This window comes from Chiloscyllium plagiosum, chromosome 3 (genome assembly GCF_004010195.1).
Source record: "Chiloscyllium plagiosum isolate BGI_BamShark_2017 chromosome 3, ASM401019v2, whole genome shotgun sequence".
Taxonomy (NCBI): domain Eukaryota; kingdom Metazoa; phylum Chordata; class Chondrichthyes; order Orectolobiformes; family Hemiscylliidae; genus Chiloscyllium; species Chiloscyllium plagiosum.
The window spans coordinates 18,341,901-18,361,534 of record NC_057712.1 but is presented as its reverse complement, the minus strand read 5'-3'; the positions used below and the strand labels follow the sequence as shown (position 1 = coordinate 18,361,534).

At 39.2% G+C, this 19,634-nt stretch overlaps 1 protein-coding gene across 2 annotated transcripts in view; it reads left to right on the top strand.

Annotated features, from left to right (window-relative positions):
* Positions 1–19,634, top strand: part of cpsf3 (cleavage and polyadenylation specific factor 3) — a 39,279-nt gene that overhangs the window by 8,556 nt on the left and 11,089 nt on the right. Inside the window, exons 2-13 of one of the 2 annotated variants that reach the window (XM_043678130.1) lie at positions 328–391; positions 881–978; positions 3,436–3,564; positions 4,259–4,436; positions 6,293–6,382; positions 8,959–9,109; positions 10,713–10,888; positions 11,868–12,026; positions 14,145–14,291; positions 14,846–14,998; positions 16,518–16,626; positions 17,761–17,859. In XM_043678130.1, coding sequence (XP_043534065.1) covers positions 328–391; positions 881–978; positions 3,436–3,564; positions 4,259–4,436; positions 6,293–6,382; positions 8,959–9,109; positions 10,713–10,888; positions 11,868–12,026; positions 14,145–14,291; positions 14,846–14,998; positions 16,518–16,626; positions 17,761–17,859 — 1,553 coding nt within the window. Of the gene's footprint in view, positions 1–327; positions 392–880; positions 979–3,435; positions 3,565–4,258; positions 4,437–6,292; positions 6,383–8,958; positions 9,110–10,712; positions 10,889–11,867; positions 12,027–14,144; positions 14,292–14,845; positions 14,999–16,517; positions 16,627–17,760; positions 17,860–19,634 lie in introns of those variants that run through there. The other variant, XM_043678138.1, reaches the window with a different exon arrangement.

Genomic DNA, 19,634 nt, shown 5'->3' with positions numbered 1-19,634 from the left:
CCCCATGATGTTTCTCATTTCTACCCACCCACTCCCTGTATCCCCATTTCTCCTCCCCTGTATACCCCATCCCCCTCCTTATCCCCATCCCCAACTCAAAAGGATCCTGCCTTTTGAGTTGGAGTCCTCCACAGCAGGAATTTATATGACAGATTAGAATTTTAACCTTTGTGGTTGTGATGGCAAATCCCATGCTTGTAGTTTGTCCAGTGGCCTGTCGAGTCTTCTAAAAATGTTTTTTTTTTATTCATACTGCTTCACATTTGTGCAGTATCATTGCTTTTCATCACATAAATTTGAGAATTATTTTTTGTGCATTATTAATAGAGGAGCTGGACAAGAGGTGGGAAGATCATGCATCATTGTGGAATTCAAAGGAAGGAAAATCATGGTATGATTTTATAAATTGTAAATGTATACAACAGGCTTCAGGGTCACTAGAAGACTTTATTGGTGTCAGTAAAGATCATTGATTAGCTAGCGGAAATTAAAGAATTGTTGCAATTTTATATAGATAATAATAGCATCAATGGAAGAAAGTTCTTGCAAACTGACTCCGATGCACATTTGTTGATGATGTAATTGTTGATTAAAAATTTGACTTGCAAACTTTTTTCTAACTTGGGTTGGCCAAGCGTAGTTTAGCTGCTGATGTATTTCAAACTCACCACACTTAATCAGACACTAGCCAATAAAATGGCAGCCTACATAAATAACAAATAAATAATGAAATGCTGGCAATGTGATTTGATTAAGGAGCTTTGTTTTACATAAGGTCATAGTTTGTGTTACATGTCAATCTGGTCACACATTAACAATATGCTGAACTAGATTTTGAGGGCCTTTTGATTAGCCTTCACCTGAATTTTATCTTATTCAGTTGGATTGTGGAATCCACCCTGGACTTGAGGGAATGGATGCACTTCCGTACATTGATTTGATTGACCCTGCGGAGATAGACCTTCTCCTTATTAGTCAGTAAGTATTCTTGCTGTTTAGTTTAAAATCAAGAAATTATAGCGTGGCTTCAAAAGAAGATTCCAAGCAACTTTGTTTTCTTTGATCCAATCGCGGTATTTGGTTGAGTTATTTTAGATGATGGATAAAAAGTTTTTGCATTGACTGAGATGGGAATACTACATATAATCAGATTCTTAAACAGGTCATTTGACATTCCTGAAGAAGGGCTTATGCCCGAAACGTCGATTCTCCTGTTCCCTGGATGCTGTCTGACCTGCTGCGCTTTTCCAGCAACACATTTTCAGATTTGACATTTGGCCTTGTGAGAGTTGGTTTTTTTTTAGATTACATTACGGTGTTGAAATAGGCCCTTCGGCCCAACAAGTCCACACTGACCCGCCGAAGCGCAACCCACCCAAACCCCTACATTTACCCCTTACCTAACACTACGGCAATTTAGCATGGCCAATTCACCTGGCCTGCACATCTTTGGACTGTGGGAGGAAACCGGAGCACCCGGAGGAAACCCACGCAGACATGTGGAGAACATGCAAACTCCACACAGTCAGTTGCCTGAGGCGGGAATTGAACCCGGGTCTCAGGCGCTGTGAGGCAGCAGTGCTAACCACTGTGCCACAGTTTTGATAGGGTTCGGCTACAACTAAAATGTTCTCCTTATCACACATTTTAAACAAAGGGCTTATGTTTATTGTTTGAAGGAATACAATTCCTGACGCTATTCTCCTATTCAGTTATATCCCTGCTAATCTGTACCTCGGCTCTTTTACTTGTCTTTGCTCCAGACCACATTTTGAATATTGAGCAATTTTGGACCCCATATCTAAGGAAAGGTGTGCTGGCATTGGAGGGGGTCCAGATGTTTACAAAAATGATTCGTTAGTGTAGAACTTGTCATATGATGAGCAGTTGAGGATTCTGGGTCTGTACTTGATGGAATTTAGAAGGATGAGAGGGATCTGATTGAACCTCACAGAGAGACCTGAATAGAATAGACATGGAGAAGATGTTTCACTAATGGGAGAGGCTAGGAGCAGAGGGCACAGCCTCAGAGTGAAGAGACAATCCTTTCGAACCGAGATGAGGAATTTCTTAAGCCAGAGATTGGTTAATCTATGGAACTCATTGCCACGGGATGGCTGTGGAGGCCAAGTTATTTGAGTGGACTGAAGACAGATAGATAGGTTGTTCATTGGTAAGGAGATCAAGAGTTATAGGGGGGAATGAGGAGAATAACGTTAAGAAACATATCAGCCATGATCAAATGGTGGGGTAGATTATATCAGCCAAATGGCCTAATTTTTGTCCCATGTCATATGGTCTTACCGAAATGGCAAGTTAAAGATGTCCTTTTGTAGCATATTTTTCCAATCAGATAAAATGGTTTCTTTGGATTTACACAAATGATTCCCGTAAAGCGTAAAAGAAAACATTGATTACATCAATCTTCACCCTTCTAAATTTTGAAAATTAAAGCACAGTTGATGTGGCCGATCTTCATAATTGAAGATTTAAGCCATGACATTCTGGCGAGTAGGCACTGTATTACCGCCTAAGGTCAATCATATCCTTAATGTTGTTTTCAAAGCTGAACAACATAATCCACATCGACTGTGACCATTGTATCATCTTTTCACTTTTGTGTTCAAATCCTCTGAGATCATGGCAATTAGCCTTGTTGATTACTTTTTGTGCCTGGACACTAACCTTTAGATATTTGAGTATCTAGATCACTCGCTCCTTTGCAACTCTGAGTCTCTTGTGTTTTTCAACTTTTTGTGTCAGGTCCAACTAGGTGATCTCTCATTCTCTACGTAGTTTTTTTCTGCTAAATTACACTGATCCTCTGTTGTAACTTCCTCATCTTATCCACTCAACTTATTGTGACCTTTAATTTCATTTCTCCTTCAAATTTAATTGTAATGGACCTGTTAGCAGCATTGTGTGGTGAAAACCAATCCACTGTTTCTTCAAGGTGAATGTTGACCAGCTTCTGGCAGGAATGGTGATCTCATTGTACAAGATGGAGACCCTATACTATAAGTCAGAATCAGTGTTCTATCCTTAATTTCTTTCAGTTGCCTAAAAGGGTCAGAAGTTATTTTCCAGATCTTGCCCACAATTGGCTTCAGCTTTTCAGCCATTTGTCTGTGTAGCTCAAGATATGTGCTTAACCAATTTCAGCAGTATGTGTGGCACAGGCTCGGTGCACTAATTTCTTTTTTCCTGTCTAGTATTTTTATCAATCTGTTTGCATTTTAAGCAATGTTAATCTGAGACTTCCATCCTACTAATAATATCTTAGTATATTTTTGGAAATATTAAAGATGCGAATAATGTGAAGTCTGATGTACCTTTATTGTCGACTCATGATTTGCTGTAATATTTTCTTCATGCAGATGTGTGAGGCTACCTTTGTAAATGTATAACTTTTCTGTTCAATTTGATCTTTAACAGTTTCCATTTAGATCACTGTGGTGCACTTCCATGGTTCCTACAAAAGACCAGTTTTAAAGGCAGAACTTTTATGACACATGCAACAAAAGCTATATATCGCTGGCTACTGTCTGATTATGTCAAGGTCAGGTAAGTGGAAGTTTCTGTCTGTTGCATTTAATATTCTTCACTCTGCTCTTTACAGTATTGAACTTTCAGCTGTCATTGTTAGCAGTTTGCCAATAATTCCTGAGAGAAGGATTATTCACAGAATCCTCTTGTACAGTATAACATACTGTACAAGAGGATTGACAGATTATGCACAGATCATCTTATTTCTTCCTCCTATCCGGTTATATTTCTTTCCTTCCGGAGCATCCCATGTCTCTTGACATTTTAGAGACAAGAGGGTATTTTTGAATTTAGAAATCAGATTCTTAAAGGTCTAATCTTTTTAACTTGGTCACATGAGCAGATTTTGAGGTGTGTCTTTAGTTCTTGATGCATGAACAGTGTGAAGTAGGTCTGTAGCTCCATGGCATTGCTGATGAGTGTTGGAAGTATTTTGAACACCAGGGGCATGAAAAACCAAGTTCAATCCTCAACTGATAGCCATAATTCAGTTTTTATATTGAATGCTGTATTACTCTAAATGCTGATCAATGTAAGTAAGCACCAACAGCTGTGATTTGGAACAGCTTGAGAAATATAACTGACTGCAAAGTGATGCATTCAGGATTGAATTCAGGAAATACTCATTGCAGGGCTTCGTTTTAAATTTTTGTGACCTCTTAATGTTATGATAGACTCATTGATTCTTAACATATTTTACTTCTGCATAAAGTAATATCTCAGCAGATGACATGTTGTACACTGAGTCAGACCTGGAAGAAAGTATGGACAAAATTGAGACCATCAACTTTCATGAAGTGAAGGAAGTGGCAGGTATCAAGTTCTGGTGTTATCACGCAGGTCACGTTCTGGGAGCTGCCATGTTTATGATTGAAATAGCTGGAGTGAAGGTACGTATGAAAACAAATTGAAAGTGATAAAATGTCAAGGATGCGTTGGATGTGTCAGCATCTGAAAGAAAAATTAAGGCCGAGCATTTCTGTTAGACAGAATCTCTGTCTTCTCTCCTGGTTTTTGTAATACTAGAGAATTTTCTATTGTTTTTGCACATGGATTATCAAGAATAAGAGATGTCTTGAGCCAAACTGGATTAGGTGGGGGGCTCTAATTGGGCCAAAGAATAAAAATATGACTGAAGGAGGGCAAAGAGGGTTGTGGGATTTGAAATAGTTCCTGTGTGAGGGTTGTGGGCTATATGGCAAATTAGAGTCATAGAGCTGTAAAGCATGGAAACAGACCCTTCAGTTCAACTCAGCCATGCTGACTAAATAAATCTAGTTCCATTTGTCAGCTTTTGATGCATATCCCTCTAAACCCTTCCTATTCTTATACCCAGGAGAAAGTGAGGACTGGAGATCAGAGCTGAAAATGTGTTGCTGGAAAAGCGCAGCAGGTCAGGCAGCATCCAAGGAGCAGGAGAATCGACGTTTCGGGATTCCTGAAGAAGGGCTCATGCCCGTAATGTTGATTCTCCTGCTCCTTGGATGCTGCCTGACCTGCTGCCCTTTTCCAGCAACACATTTTCAGCGCTATTCTTATACCCATCCAATGTTGTAATCTTACCAGCCTCCACCACTTCCTCTGGCAACTCATTCCATACATGCAACGCACTCTGTGTGAGAAAGTTGCCCCTTTTAATTGGTTCCCCCTCACTCTAAGCTATGCCCTCTAGTTTTTGGCTCCCCAACCCCAACATAAGCACCTTTGCTGTTCACCGTATCCATTCCCCTCAAGATTTTATAAATCTCTAAAAAGTCACATCTCAGCCTCCAACTCTCCAGGGAAAACAGCCTCAGTCTATTCAGCCTCTCACTGTAGCTCAAATCCTCCAACCCTAGCAACACCCTTGTCAATGTTTTCTCAACCACTGCGCCACCATGCTGTTCCAACTGTTACTTTCAAATCTGGGATTGACAGCAAAGGTAATAAAACTGTCTGGTTGAAATGTTTCAACTTTGTTCAGATATAATCCCACCAGACTACAGAAAGTACTTTTAGGATAGTGACTTTGTGTGTGAGTGTGTTTATTTTGAACATAAAGTTTGTAAACTTTCGCCTGTTGTCTTGAAATATTTTAAATAATTTATTGTCTAGCATGTCATGGTTTAAAGTTTAATCCTCGATTGCTAATTGAGTACATTGATAAATTTTTCAAATTTTGTGTTTGTGTGCAAGTCCATATTCCCCACATGTCAGCACATATACAGAAGATGTTTTTACTGCATGACTGTAATATCTAATAAATGATTTAGTGAGAATCGAGAAAGAGTCCTTGAAAATCAAAACATAGTGCAAACGTTTTCAAAAGTCGTACTCAAGAAGAGATCTGAGGGAGTTGGGGAGAAGGGAGGATATTTGATCCCTGCCAAACAATTAAGATGAGTGTTTTTTTAATAAAACTTTCCTTGGGGCTAGGTTCACATGCAAGTTTTCCATGCGCAATAAAGTACAATGTTGTGACTCACCTACTATTTTAACATATAATAGATTCAATAAATGTTAAATGTAGAGATGCCTTTTGGATGGGTGTATGAATAGGAAGGGTTTGGAAGGATATGGGCCAGGTGCTGGCAAATGGGACTAGACTAGATTGGGTTGGGATATCTGGTCGGCATGGACAAGTTGGACTGAAGGGTCTGTTTCCCTGCTGTACAACTCTATGACTCTGCTTTTATTATTAAAATGTCTACAAAAATTGTTAAGTGTCAATATTGTTTTAAATTAATGACTAATTGTGCCTGTGCAGATTTTGTACACTGGTGACTTTTCACGACAAGAGGATCGACACTTAATGGCAGCAGAGATCCCCAGCGTTAGACCTGATATTCTTATAATAGTAAGTTAATTTTCATTCTTCAGGGAGATTATAATATCTTTAGCAGTGAGAGTACATACCTATGTGAGATGGAGGATACAATAGATAATTATCTTCATGTTTTACCTAAACCTATCAAAAGGTATACAAATTGAAATATAGTTTCAGCTTTTTCATTTAATTTGGGTCTATTGAAGAAGTGCATAAGTAGAAATTGTTAAATTTTTCCTTTATTTAGGTTGTGCTGTTAAGGTTTATTTCCAGATACCACGTGTTGTCTCACTGTGCTAGTTCCATTAGCCTTCTCTCTGTCTTCTCCTGGAAGAACAGTTATTCTGTAAGGTTTTTAAAGTTCAAGTATTTTTTGGCTGACTTGACCATAAAATGTTGGGCCAAATCTTGCTAGGCCTATGCATCTTTGTGTGTTTAATAAGTTCGACTTTTTTACATTCATCTTTCAACTCCAAAATATTTTGTGCCTTAACTTGCTAGAAATGAGATGCTGGTTTTAGGACCTGGGTGAACTGCAAGCTTGACAGTGAATCTCCCAAAGCAAAGGTATTTATGGACTAAGAAAGAGGGTGAATAAGAGTTGAAACAGGTGAACAAAGAAACAACAGGATGTGAAGTTTGAATTAGGAGACAAATGAAAAGCGAGAAAAGCATTAAATTTTTTAAAAATCTCTAATGACAGTTTATCACATGGTTATAAAATGCCGCAGTTTAAATAGCTCCTTTTCTGGTCTGGAATGATTGATGAACAGGATATTAATATTCATCAAGGAAAAGTTCATCCATGAGCCTTAACTTTGCAAAAATTTTAATGGTGAATATACAAACCCAATATATTCTCAAAATAGTGGAGTTAAGTTGTCATTTGTATGAGGCAAGTGGACCACTGGAATCGACCAGTGTATTCTAGACATTCATGATTTGTGCTATATCCCTTTAATGTGCTGAACTTGATAACTGCTCTGCATGAAGAGCAATATATTTCATTAACGCACCAGTATTTTTGGATTTGGCCCATTATGTAGTGATGATTTGTGGTGCATTGTCTTTGTAAGCATGCTTTGTGCTGAAAGCTGGCATCCTGTGAAAGTGACAATATTGTAACTTTGAGGGGCATAAAGAGTGGTTCGGTGGCAACGTTGAACTCTGCCCAGCAATAGGAGCAGTGGTTCTTGTGAGGTATTTGATAGGTTACTCATGATGGTTTGTGGTCACTGAAAAGCATTTCTGAGGTCATCTATAGTTTGGGAAATCGACAAATGGAGACTGCCTCCATTTTAGGAGTACAACCGTTAGCTATTGTGCAGGGATGGTGACTGAAGAGAGCAGTCCAGAACAATTAGAGGGCTCTGCTGTAAGAATGAACTTAAGGTGAAAATTAGTGAGCAGTTATGATTTGGGAGTTAAACTCTGGAGAAGTCCCGAAGAGCTGTGAAAGTGGGAAGATCATTAGCTGTGTTGGGGGAGACTAGGAGGGCCTTGAAGAACCTTGTAAGCATTAATGTTTTAGTAGCTGAGCAGGTGAGGTTTGAAAACCTGCAAGTAATATTTGCTTGTTACAACTAAACAAGATTTTAGATTAGGAAAATTCCTGGGCCAGGTTTTAGCTTGCTGGAGATATGGGCGCAACCTCCAGCAATTTGATTACAGAAGTTGCAGTAGCTGCTGAATCTGCCTTCAAAACATTCACTTCCTGAAGTGAGACTTTCAGCAATTCGTGCCTGCAGTGATAGTAGAAACTGTGGCCGAATTTTCATCTTGTGTAGCTTTTGTCCTTAATTACTTTAAATCTTTATATTTTAGCTAATAGCTTTTTTTTTAACTTTACTTTTCACAATCATTGTGTAGTAATTTAACCTGTTACCTTTAAAGCATAAAGCTGTGATGCTGGTCATATTTAAGTTGTAACACTCGATTATTAAAAGGGACCACTCCGAGAGAACACCTGGTGTGTGGTCATGACATAAGAATAAAGTGATTCAAATTTTTATATACACACACTCACATTTTTTTTCCAAGTATTTGTCCATGTCAAATTACAATACAGCAGGTCTCTGAATTTTTTTTTGTGCACCAAAATAAAACCTGACAATGCAGATAGGGAAGATGGTAGACTAGCAATCCAGAATCCCAGGCTAATGTTCTGGGAACATGGGTTCAAATCCCACCATGGCAGATGGTGAAACCTGAATTCAGTAAAATTCTGGAAATAAAAGCTATCCCAGTGATAGCTATTAATTGTTATAAAATGACATTGTCTGCTTCACTAATGACCTTCAGGGAAGAACATTTCCTGGTCTGTTTTACACATGACTCCAGATCAGTCCTGATGTGGTCGACTTTTAATGGTCCTGTAAGCAATTAGGGGAATTAGCAATGGCAATAAATACTGACCTAGACTGCGATGCCCACGTCCCATGAATGAATGAAAACAAGACTCTTAACATAAGAGATAGCAGGAGTAAACTGCAAAGCCCTCCAGGCCTCCTCCTTGATGTAATACTCTGGCTGATCTTTTGCCTGAATTCCACTTTCTTACTCTTTTCATTTTCCTTCCTATAGTAATTCTGATCTTTTTCATCCAGGAATCAACATATGGCACTCACATCCATGAGAAACGTGAGGAGCGTGAGGCTCGATTCTGCAATACTGTACATGACATTGTAAATCGAGGAGGACGCTGTCTCATTCCTGTCTTTGCGCTAGGCCGTGCACAAGAACTACTGCTGATTTTAGGTAAATGTTGGAAATCTGATTTATCTCTCCATCCTGTGGCCGGCACAGTGGTTAGCACTGCTGCCTCACAGCGCCAGAGACCCGGGTTCAATTCCCGCCTCAGGCAACTGACTGTGTGGAGTTTGCACATTCTCCCCGTGTCTGTGTGGGTTTCCTCCGGGTGCTCCAGTTTCCTCCCATAGTCCAAAAATGTGCAGGTTAGGTGAATTGGCCATGCTAAATTTCCCAGAGTGTTAGGTGAAGGGATAAATGTAGGTCGGTTGTGCTTCGGCAGGTCGGTGTGGACTTGTTGGGCCGAAGGGCCTGTAATGTAATCTAATCTAATCTAATATAATCTAGTAATCTAAGCACACTTGAGCAAGTGAGTGAGAGCTTTTCAGGACAAAGCTGTGACCATTCATATTCAAGGATATATTGTGAGAGATTTATCTTGTGAAGCAAATGTTGATAGCTGCTGGGAGTTTAAATATTTGAGAAATTTTACTGTAGATATAAGCAACCCTACTTAATCAAATGATGTCTCACTGTGCTGAGTATCCAAATAGAAAGACCCTGAAATAAAAGTTGGGTGTGTAAAACACTTGGCTATTGCTGGGAAATTTGGGTTACATAAGACCTAGGAGCAGGAGTAGGTAATTCAGTCCCTTAAACCTCTCCACCATTCAATATGATCATGATAGATCTTATCTCGGTCTCAACTCCTTTCCTGCCCACTCTCCATAACCCTTCAACCTGTTATTAATTAAAAATCTGACTATCTCTTCCTCAAATTTACTCAATGTCCTGGCATGCGGCACCATCTGGGGTAGAGAGTTTTACAGATTCAAGACCTTTTCAGAGAAATAATTTCTCCTCATTTCTGTTTTAAATCTGCTAGTCCTTATCCTCAAACTAAGACCTGTCCTTCTAGCTTGTCCCTTTCTATGCCTTCCTTAGTACCTGTTGTATTTCCGTACTAGTTTTCTGTGATTCATGCAAAATGACACCCAGATATTTCAATACTCTGAAGTTCCTCTCCATTACATAATTAATTGATCAGTATTTTGTTTCCAAGTCTGTCCTACAATAACGATGTAAAGCATTGACTGGAGTTTGAAAAGATACTAGTGTCATGACAAAATTCCAACCAGGTATACCTAGTAAAACGTTGTGATGTTAAACTGAGTTGCAAGATTCGGTATTAGAATAGGGCTGCACTCTGTTTCTTACTAAGATGCCATGATCTTATCTGAGCTGACTTAGGAAGCATGATGGGATAGTGATGCAATACTGCAATGCCCCCAGTTAAAGTCACATGACATATTTAAGTGGTGATTTTTCCTTTATTTTTCCTTTTCCTCCTTGACCTCTCCGTGGTATTTTTCAAAATTGTACACAAAATTATTTTCCACACCTTTCTTCCATTGTGCATTGGGACAGATCTCACTTAGTTCCATTCATGTTTATCTGATCATAAAGAACTTCCAACAATGGTTCCTCTTCCTGTTCTCACACTGTTTTCTTTGGAGTTCTGTAAAGATCTATGATTGTTGTCCTGTTCTGTAATGCCATCCAAAGCAATGAGATTAAAAACTTATTGTTTGGAGTTTTATTTTACGTGTAGATGAATATTGGCAGAACCATCCAGAACTACATGACATTCCCATCTACTATGCCTCATCCCTGGCAAAAAAATGTATGGCTGTATACCAAACCTACGTTAACGCAATGAATGAGAAAATTCGCAAACAGATCAGTATTAACAACCCTTTTGTCTTCAAACACATCAGCAACTTAAAGGTAAGTCATATGTTGCCATATGAATTCAGCTAGTGTATGTAGGGTACCTTTTGCAGCAAGACTTCTTTTTTTAAAAAAGTACACTCCGGTATTCACAAAGGAAAGTTAATAGAGTCGATAAGATATGATCTTTTGATAACAGGGTTGTCCCAACATATAACCCCTGGGCCCTGAGACCTGTTCACCAAGGGTTTATGTCTATGGTGTTCAAAATGCACTCAAATACAAGTCGGAATGTAAAGAGCTGCTCATCTAATCACAGGCTCTTTCTCACTGATATTTGTATCAATAGGTTAACTAGTGAAAGGGTTGGGACGGCGATGAGAAGCCAGTAATAGGAAGGTAAGTAGCGAAAATCAGCTGGAGTTTACTGAGGACCAGTGAGTCTACTGGAATGGGTATGAGAAGAGGCTGTGAATGAACAGCAGCCACGATTAGGGCAAGGCTGTGAGAGTTTAGCTGCCAGTCTGTAGAGCTGCTGCAGTCTGCAAGAGGGTGGAGTTTGAATGCAAGGCAAATATGCTGTTCTGCTTTTGTTAACACAGAACCATTCTTTCTGAAATTTACTCATTTGGCCCCTGGGTGAGAAATAAATTGAAATGTGGTCCCTTGCACATAAAAAATGGGCACTTAAATTTGGAACCATTGGTTTCAAAACAGTTCAATCCATCTTCATGGTTTCAAGATGCACTCAAATACAAGAAAGTACTAATTTATCTAAATGAATGTCACAAATAATCTATAGTATGATATGAGTTGGCACTATATAAGTAATCTTAGTGAAAGGCAATTTAATAGCTGCTGAGTGAAATGCAAATGAAATGAATTCAGTTGGCATCTGTTTTGATTTAATTATATAAAATGTTTTAAGAATAATTAATGAAAGTGTCGCATTACGGTCTTAAATGATAAGCCAGCTAGAGATTATTTAAAGAGCAATCATTATTGTTGCTCCATTTATTTCTGTTTTTTTTTGAAGAGCATGGATCATTTTGATGATATTGGTCCGAGTGTGGTGATGGCTTCTCCAGGTATGATGCAGAGTGGTTTGTCCAGAGAACTGTTTGAAAGCTGGTGCACTGATAAGAGGAATGGAGTCATTATTGCAGGTTACTGTGTTGAAGGCACACTTGCAAAGGTACGTAAACATATTACGTAAACCTTTTCAGGTTCTTCAGTTTGATTTTTTTTTTAAATTAATGTGTATTTTAACTTTTTTTAATGATTTGGAACTTGAACAATCACTGTTCCCTGATAAAATTACTTACCAATTTAATCATATATTTTATTGAAAAAGAAACATTATTCAAAGTGTTCTGTGATATTTATTTACACTTGAGTGAATGTGAAGAGAGAAACAGAGTTCTACAAAAGTCCTTTTTTTTTTCATTTATTCATGGGATGTGAGCACCACTGGCTAGGCCAGTATTTATTGTCCATATCTAATTGACAAGAGGGAAGCTAAGAGTCAATCAGGTTACTGTGAGCCTGGAGACCAGACCAGGTAAGGATAGCAGATTTCCTTCCCTCAAGAGCATTAATGATTAGATTCTCTACAGTGCGGAAACAGGCCCTTCAGCCCAACAAGTCCACACTGACCATCCGAAGAGCTTGGGAGGAAACCGGAGCACCCGGAGGACACCCATGCAGACAAGGGGAGAATGTGCAAACTCCACACAGACACAAGGCTGGACTCGAACCTGGGACCCTGGTGCTGTGAGGCAACAGTGCTAACTACTGAGCCACCGTCCTGTCTCCAAATAAACCAGATAAAGCTTTAAGACAATTGACAGTGATCACCATTAGGCTAGCTTGATATTCCAATATTTTTTGTCAATTGAATTCAGATTTCACCATCTGCCATGGGAGGGTTCAAACCCATACCCCAGAACATTATCCTGGGGTTCTGGAATACAAGTCCAGTGTGCCACTACATCATTGCCTCCCCCAAAAAATGTCAACTGTTTCTCTGTATGCAGACACTGCGAGAGGTGCTAAGTATTTCCAGCATTTTATTTCTATTCCAGATTTCCAGCATTTTTCATTCATTTTAGTGCATTCCACAATCTACAGAACTAGAGTTAGAAACTAGCCAACCTCCACAGTTAACTTCACATCAAGTTTCCAACACTGGCAATGATTGCACGGACTGCTAAGTATTTCTGCTGCAGAAGGGAAATCAGTTTGGAGTTGCCTTGAGTTGCTGAGCCAGAGAGAGAGATTACCACAACCTGAAATACAAGTTATCAACCAAACTAGCCCGGGCATTTCATGTTTATGAACTCTGTGCTGAAATGACATTATAGCCAGGCTTGCTGCTGGACCATTTACTGCAGAAGTGCTGTCATCATATTTACGTAGATGGACCTGGAAGTCCACAATGATTCATAATTCCTCAGTAAATGAATATAGGCCTTGGGAACAGGAGAAGGACTTTTTACCCTGTAAGCCTGCTGCACCATTCAGGAAGATCATGGCTGATCTGGTTGTGGTCTCAGCTCCACTTTCCTGTCTGCCTCTTACAATCCCAATCTCCTTGCCTATCAGAAATCTAGTTCAGCATTGAATAATTTTAAAGGACCAGTTTCCAGTACCTCCTGGGAAACAAACTTCTAACCACCCCTTGAGAGAAAAATATTGTTTATCTGTCAAAAAAGGGAGTCGTCTTATACTTAAGCAATGTCCCCATGTTTTATTCTTCCTCAAAAGAAGAAACCCCCTTTGATATCTACCCTATACTCAGACCCATTCCCCCTTCCTATATTTACCCCAGACTAAATGCACTGAACACTATGGGCAATTTAGCACGTCCAATTCACCTAACCTGCACAACTTTGGATTGTGGGAGGAAACCAATACAGACACAGGGCAAATGTGCAAACTCCACACAGACAGTCGCTGAGGCGGGAATCAAACCCAGGTCCCTGGCATGGTGAGGCAGCAGTGCTAACCACTGAGCCACCTTGCCACCTTTTTTTTTAGTGTTATTAAAATAATTTTGTGTGAAAAAAAATAGCAGTGCTGAATAAGATTTGACAGGGTGAAGGAATTATTTTTGATTCTTGCATAGAATAAGTGTTTTTATATTTTTTTAAAAATTATAGAAATATGTACTTAACACAGTTAAAAAAGCACAGGGGGCATTGCATCCTTTTTTATATTTGGTGAGTAATACCAAGTTTGTGCTTTCTTAGTAATTACTGGACAAGGCTAATGTTGTATTATCATTGTTTATATTCTGTTTCCTAAATTGCAGCATATTATGTCAGAGCCTGAGGAGGTAACTACCATGTCTGGACAGAAGTTACCATTGAAGATGTCAGTTGATTACATCTCGTTCTCTGCACATACAGATTATCAACAGACTAGTGAATTTATCCGTGCATTGAAACCACCACATGTGGTTAGTACAGAACTGTTAAAATGTTTAATTTATATTTTCCAGATCTTCTACACCACCCACTGCCCATCCTGAAATATTTCTTCTTTTCCTTTCCTCATCTCTCAAAGATTCTGACCCCTGTTAGAGTGCATTTCCATAAATTAGGGCAATTATACTATTGCCTAGTTGGTCAGACTCTATCTGTGAGCCCAGAACTCTCATCGAAAGGGACAGTAAGCAGACACCAGGTAACAGTTGAGCATTGTGCTTCATCCACCTGCTTATTCACAAGTGTTTTTATCCAGTGTGAATCAATGGATGATGTTTGGGAATAGAGATCATTGCTGATTCTCTACTTTTGAGCCAAGTATTCTTTTGCTGCTCCCTTTTCCTAAAGGATCATCAAATAGGGAGCTTAAACACATTGGAATTGAACACTATGCTCTTATTTTTTCTGAAATATTTGAAGTGAATATTCTGGTTTAATTTTGTAAGGATTGAGAGATTTGCTTAATGTTGTAAAATGTTGTGCATTGATTGCAATTTACTTATAGTCATCTGGGGCTTCCTCGTAGTTGCTTGTCCATGGTGAACAGAACGAAATGGCCAGGCTGAAGGCAGCGCTTATCCGAGAATATGAAGACAACGATGAAGTTCATATTGAAGTTCACAACCCACGCAACACTGAAGCTGTGACATTATACTTCAGAGGCGAGAAGCTGGCCAAAGTAGGATTTCACTTTTTCTTTCTGATGGGAATGACATCTGTCCAGTGGCAATGATCTAAAGATTTTCTTTTTTGTGTTTTAATTTTCCTACCAATTTCCTCTTGCCTTCTAAAGGTATTGACTTTCTAATTTGTGATTAAACAACCTACCCTACCTCTTTAAATGGTACAAGGGTAATTTCAGCACAGACCAAGATTGAATCTGGGGTATTCCTGTTTGATTGAATCTGCTTGCTGTCTATGTTTATCAAAGTGGATTCAGGAGTGAATGTCAAATGCAGAGCTAATTACACAAATGCTCTGTCAGTTCAAACATTTCTTTTTCCTGATAATTTGACATAGCTTCATGTTAGAAAGTACATGAATTGATCTTGAAGTTTTTAGTATAAAGTAGTTAATTCAGTCCCAAAACCATGTGTTGTGGATAAGTGTTGCATGGCAGAATTTCCAACTACTTTATTATCATCTTCAGTTCAATGATGTTTCCTTCTACCTGTAAGTGTTAGTTGAATATTTTCTAATTACATATGTAATATTGAGTGAAATTGATCATGTATACTAATTCTAAGCAATTTGCAACAGCACGCTACCAGTTTGGTCATGTGTTTTGCATTGTATGATGCACACACTTGTGACCATCCAGTCTTATTTCTCTAGGAGCAGTGAAGTCTCATTGTACTTTAGATACTAAGAGAATAACTTCTGCAGATTTTAGTTTTTACTTTTTGTTGCTGCATTATAGCATGTTGAATGACGCACTTCTCATAATTCAGTGCTTATGTGCTTGATGCAGTTCAGTGTGTAAAAGGTTTTCATTTGTAGATTTATTAATTTCCGTCTCAATCGCATTTTTATTTTGCATTTAATTTCTAAAGGCTGTTGCTCAGTAGAGTTAGCAAAGGCACAATAAATAAACGGCACAAAACAATCTTTCCTAACTAGCAAACAGAGTACACGATTTTTTTGTCTCAAATCTGTGTTTAACTATTGAAAGGCTTGTCTGGCTATTAAACCATTAAATGGGTTAGAACACTTTGAGCTGTAAAGAGTCTTTTTGGAAGGCATGTCATTGACAATACTGTGCTGCCTATAAGATTTAAACGTATCTGATAAAAATTGAACTTACTTGCAAGTATGGATAATTAGAATCTGCTTTCAAGAAATATTTCTCACCTTAAGCAGAGATCACATTAGGATAAGGAAAATCATTCCAGAAAAGGCATAACTGATTAATGGAGTTCTTTTCCTTGACTATGATTTAGTGGTGTCTTTTTTTTTGTGTTTCTGCACTTACACAATTTCTGTTTACTTTGGTAAATCATTCCCAATTTCTCTCCCATCATCTCTTTCATTTTGACCCCCTTCTATGTTGGCTGAAGTTCAGAGTACTTAGTAGTTGATTGACATTTAGATGGAAATGCAGATGGTTAGATGGAGTTGCATCTTTCCAAGAGTTTAAATCAGGTTAAGGTAAAAAAAAAATCACATTTTCATATTAATTGTTTTAATATTTTTGACAGGTGATGGGCTCCTTGGCAGATAAAAAGGCAGATCAAGGTCAAAGGATCTCAGGAATACTGGTGAAAAGAAACTTCAACTATCACATACTTATTCCATCTGACCTATCCAGTACGTAAATGTTTTTTCGTATTTACCAATTTATACTGGAAAGATATGAAAGCTTCTTATGCTATACTGAAAATATTTATAACAATGGTTCTAGTAATGAAGGATTATGTTAATAGAATGAAGAAGCTAGAATGTTCTTTGAGAGTATAATGTTGAGAGGAGATTTTCTTAGGAGACTTGAAAGGGCAGGTGTAAAAAGATGCGCCCCCCCCCCCCCCCCAACCACCACCACCCACCACCCCGTGAGAGAGTCTAGCACCAGAGGAAATAATCCTAGACTAGAAGGCTGCACATTTAAGACAGCGATGAGGAGGCTTATTTTCTAAGGGTTGTGAATCTTTACCGCAGGGGGCTGTCGAGGCTGGGTCATTCAAGATATTGAAGGCTGAGATAGACTGATTTTTAATTAGCAAGAAAATTAAAGCTTAAAGGGAAAAGGCAGGAATGTGGAGCTGAGAATGATCAGAGCAGCCATGATCTTATTGAAAGGTGGAGCAGAGCCAACAGTGGGAATTATCTATTTCTGCTCCTATATCTTAGTGTTATTTGATAGAGATTCTTAAAATCATGAGGGCTTTAGACCACCTGAATTAAAATAAACTGTTCCCATGGTCGGAATGTATAATGTTGGTTTACTGATCTCCTTCAGAAAAGGAAAACTTAGTCTGGCCTACAGTAATTAGAGCAACTAAGGCGTTGCCAGTGTCACCTACACCTTAAAAACAATTTTTAGCAAGTTACGAAGGGGTGAAAATTTGGATCCGTCTTGCACATCATCGTCCACCTCTCACTGATTTAGCTTTATTCTTAGTGTATCGAATCAATGCCCGAATGAAATGCTGTGTGGGTACTGCTACTCTCACCGGAGGTTGCATTGAGTAAAAGTGTGAAAGCAAATCATGGGGAGAGGGCACCAAGAATTGAATTTGTTCAGTTCAGAAAAATACTGGGGACAGCACTGCTTTGAGCTTGCGGAATGGTTAGCTATGTACAGTATTTCAAACTCTAAAGTGAGTATGAGCCTGTGAACAAACAGTTTGTAGTTTTATGTGGTTGATTCCTCTGTATTTCAGAAACTAATGTTTAAAGTATGCAAACTTAAAATATAAACTACTATGTTTCCCTTTTTATCAGATTATACTGATTTGGCAATGAGTACGGTGACACAGACGCAGGCCATTCAGTACTCAGGCTCTTTAATACTACTGGCACAACATCTTCAGATCATTGCGGGTTTGTATATAATTCTGCTTTCTTTTAATCCCTCCTCTTTCATGAAGCTGCTAACGACTGGCCATTGGCCATCATGCCTTACCTTGCATTATTGACTATTTTTCACTTGAGTCTAGACAGTGAGTGCCCAATAAAACAAGAATTGGGAGCAAGTGGGGGCCATTTGGCCCCTTCAAACCTGCTCTACCTTTCAATTAGTCATGGCTGGTTTAATTGTGGTTTCATCTTCACTTCCTTACATGCTGTACCTGTTCCCATCCTAGTAGTCTTTGACTTCTTTGTCAGAAGTCTAGTCTATCTTGGCCTTGATTGACCCAGTTTCTACTGCAGTCTGAGGAAGAAAATTCCTTCGATTAAGGGCCTTGAGAATTAAAAGTATGATATTTGTGCGTAGAAGGATGGCATTGATACTCTTGCCTTTGACTGAGTCTAACAGCCTAATTGGTTTAAAGTGGTACAGGGTTAACAACTATTGAGTGTTAACCAGGAGAAACCAATTGGGTGGAGCATTATGCAATCTTCAGCGATAACCTTTTCAGAACCATTACCTTTTGCAACATCTCCCTAAAGTTTTTCCCCACCTCCATAGTTAACACTTGCGCATATTTACCACTACCCCATCTGCCCAGGTCTCCTGATGTCACAAATTCAGGTGGTCTAGAGGTTCCAAGGTCTTCCAGAACACATTCTCTTCAGACTGTGGATGATTGTCCAGCCTTTGCTTTAAGAACTGTTGACTGATTCTGTTCTTGTCCTTGAATGGTCTATAAACTGGCTGTCCAGTGGAGCACCTTTTTATCTGTTGGATGTCCTTTTATAGAAGATGCTCTCCTAACCCAAGTGGTTGGTCCATTCCCTTAACTGGAGGACCATGAACCGCCTGAATTTCCTTTTTCAGACATCTTCCCAGCTAACTCAGGAAGTTGTCCTTAACATCAGCTTAAAGGTCCCCCAAGATAATGAATGTCTATTATAGCAGATACCTGCTCTGTGGAAAGAAAGGTATGTTCCTCTTCACAATATCCTGGAGTTTTGAGCCAGTGAGTTTCTTGTTTTCACCTGTATCCAGAATCTATGGACGTTGGACTGGCTTGTATGGAATTGCATGCAGCTTATATTCATTCAGCTTTATTTACAGTCTGCTAATAACTCTGTGGTGAAGTATGTAAATTATTTCCTTCAACTTGTTGGTAAGGTTGAATATTTTCAATCCTCAGTATTTGTTGCACTGGTGAACCAGGCATTTTTCCATCGGCAGTTACTTTATTTTTGCTTCTCAGATCGGAATTCCTATGGTCAGTTGCTCCTACATTTCTGCCCTCCTTACATAGTTATCTCAACACAGATATTGTGGGCGGCACGGTGGCACAGTGGTTAGCACTGCTGCCTCACAGCGCCAGAGACCCGGGTTCAATTCCCGCCTCAGGCGACTGACTGTGTGGAGTTTGCACGTTCTCCCCGTGTCTGCATGGGTTTCCTCCGGGTGCTCTGGTTTCCTCCCACAGTCACAAAGATGTGCAGGCCAGGTGAATTGGCCATGTTAAATTGTCCGCAGTGTTAGGTAGGGGGTAAATGTAGGGGTATGGGTGGGTTGCGCTTCGGCGGGTCGGTGTGGACTTGTTGGGCCGTAGGGCCTGTTTCCACACTGTAATGTAAGATAATCTAATCTAAAAAAATCTAATCTAATCTAATATGGCATTCAAATGGAGCATTCTGCTCACGTACTTCACTGCCACACCATTTTGCTTATTCAGTCAACAAGGGAGAGCATTTTG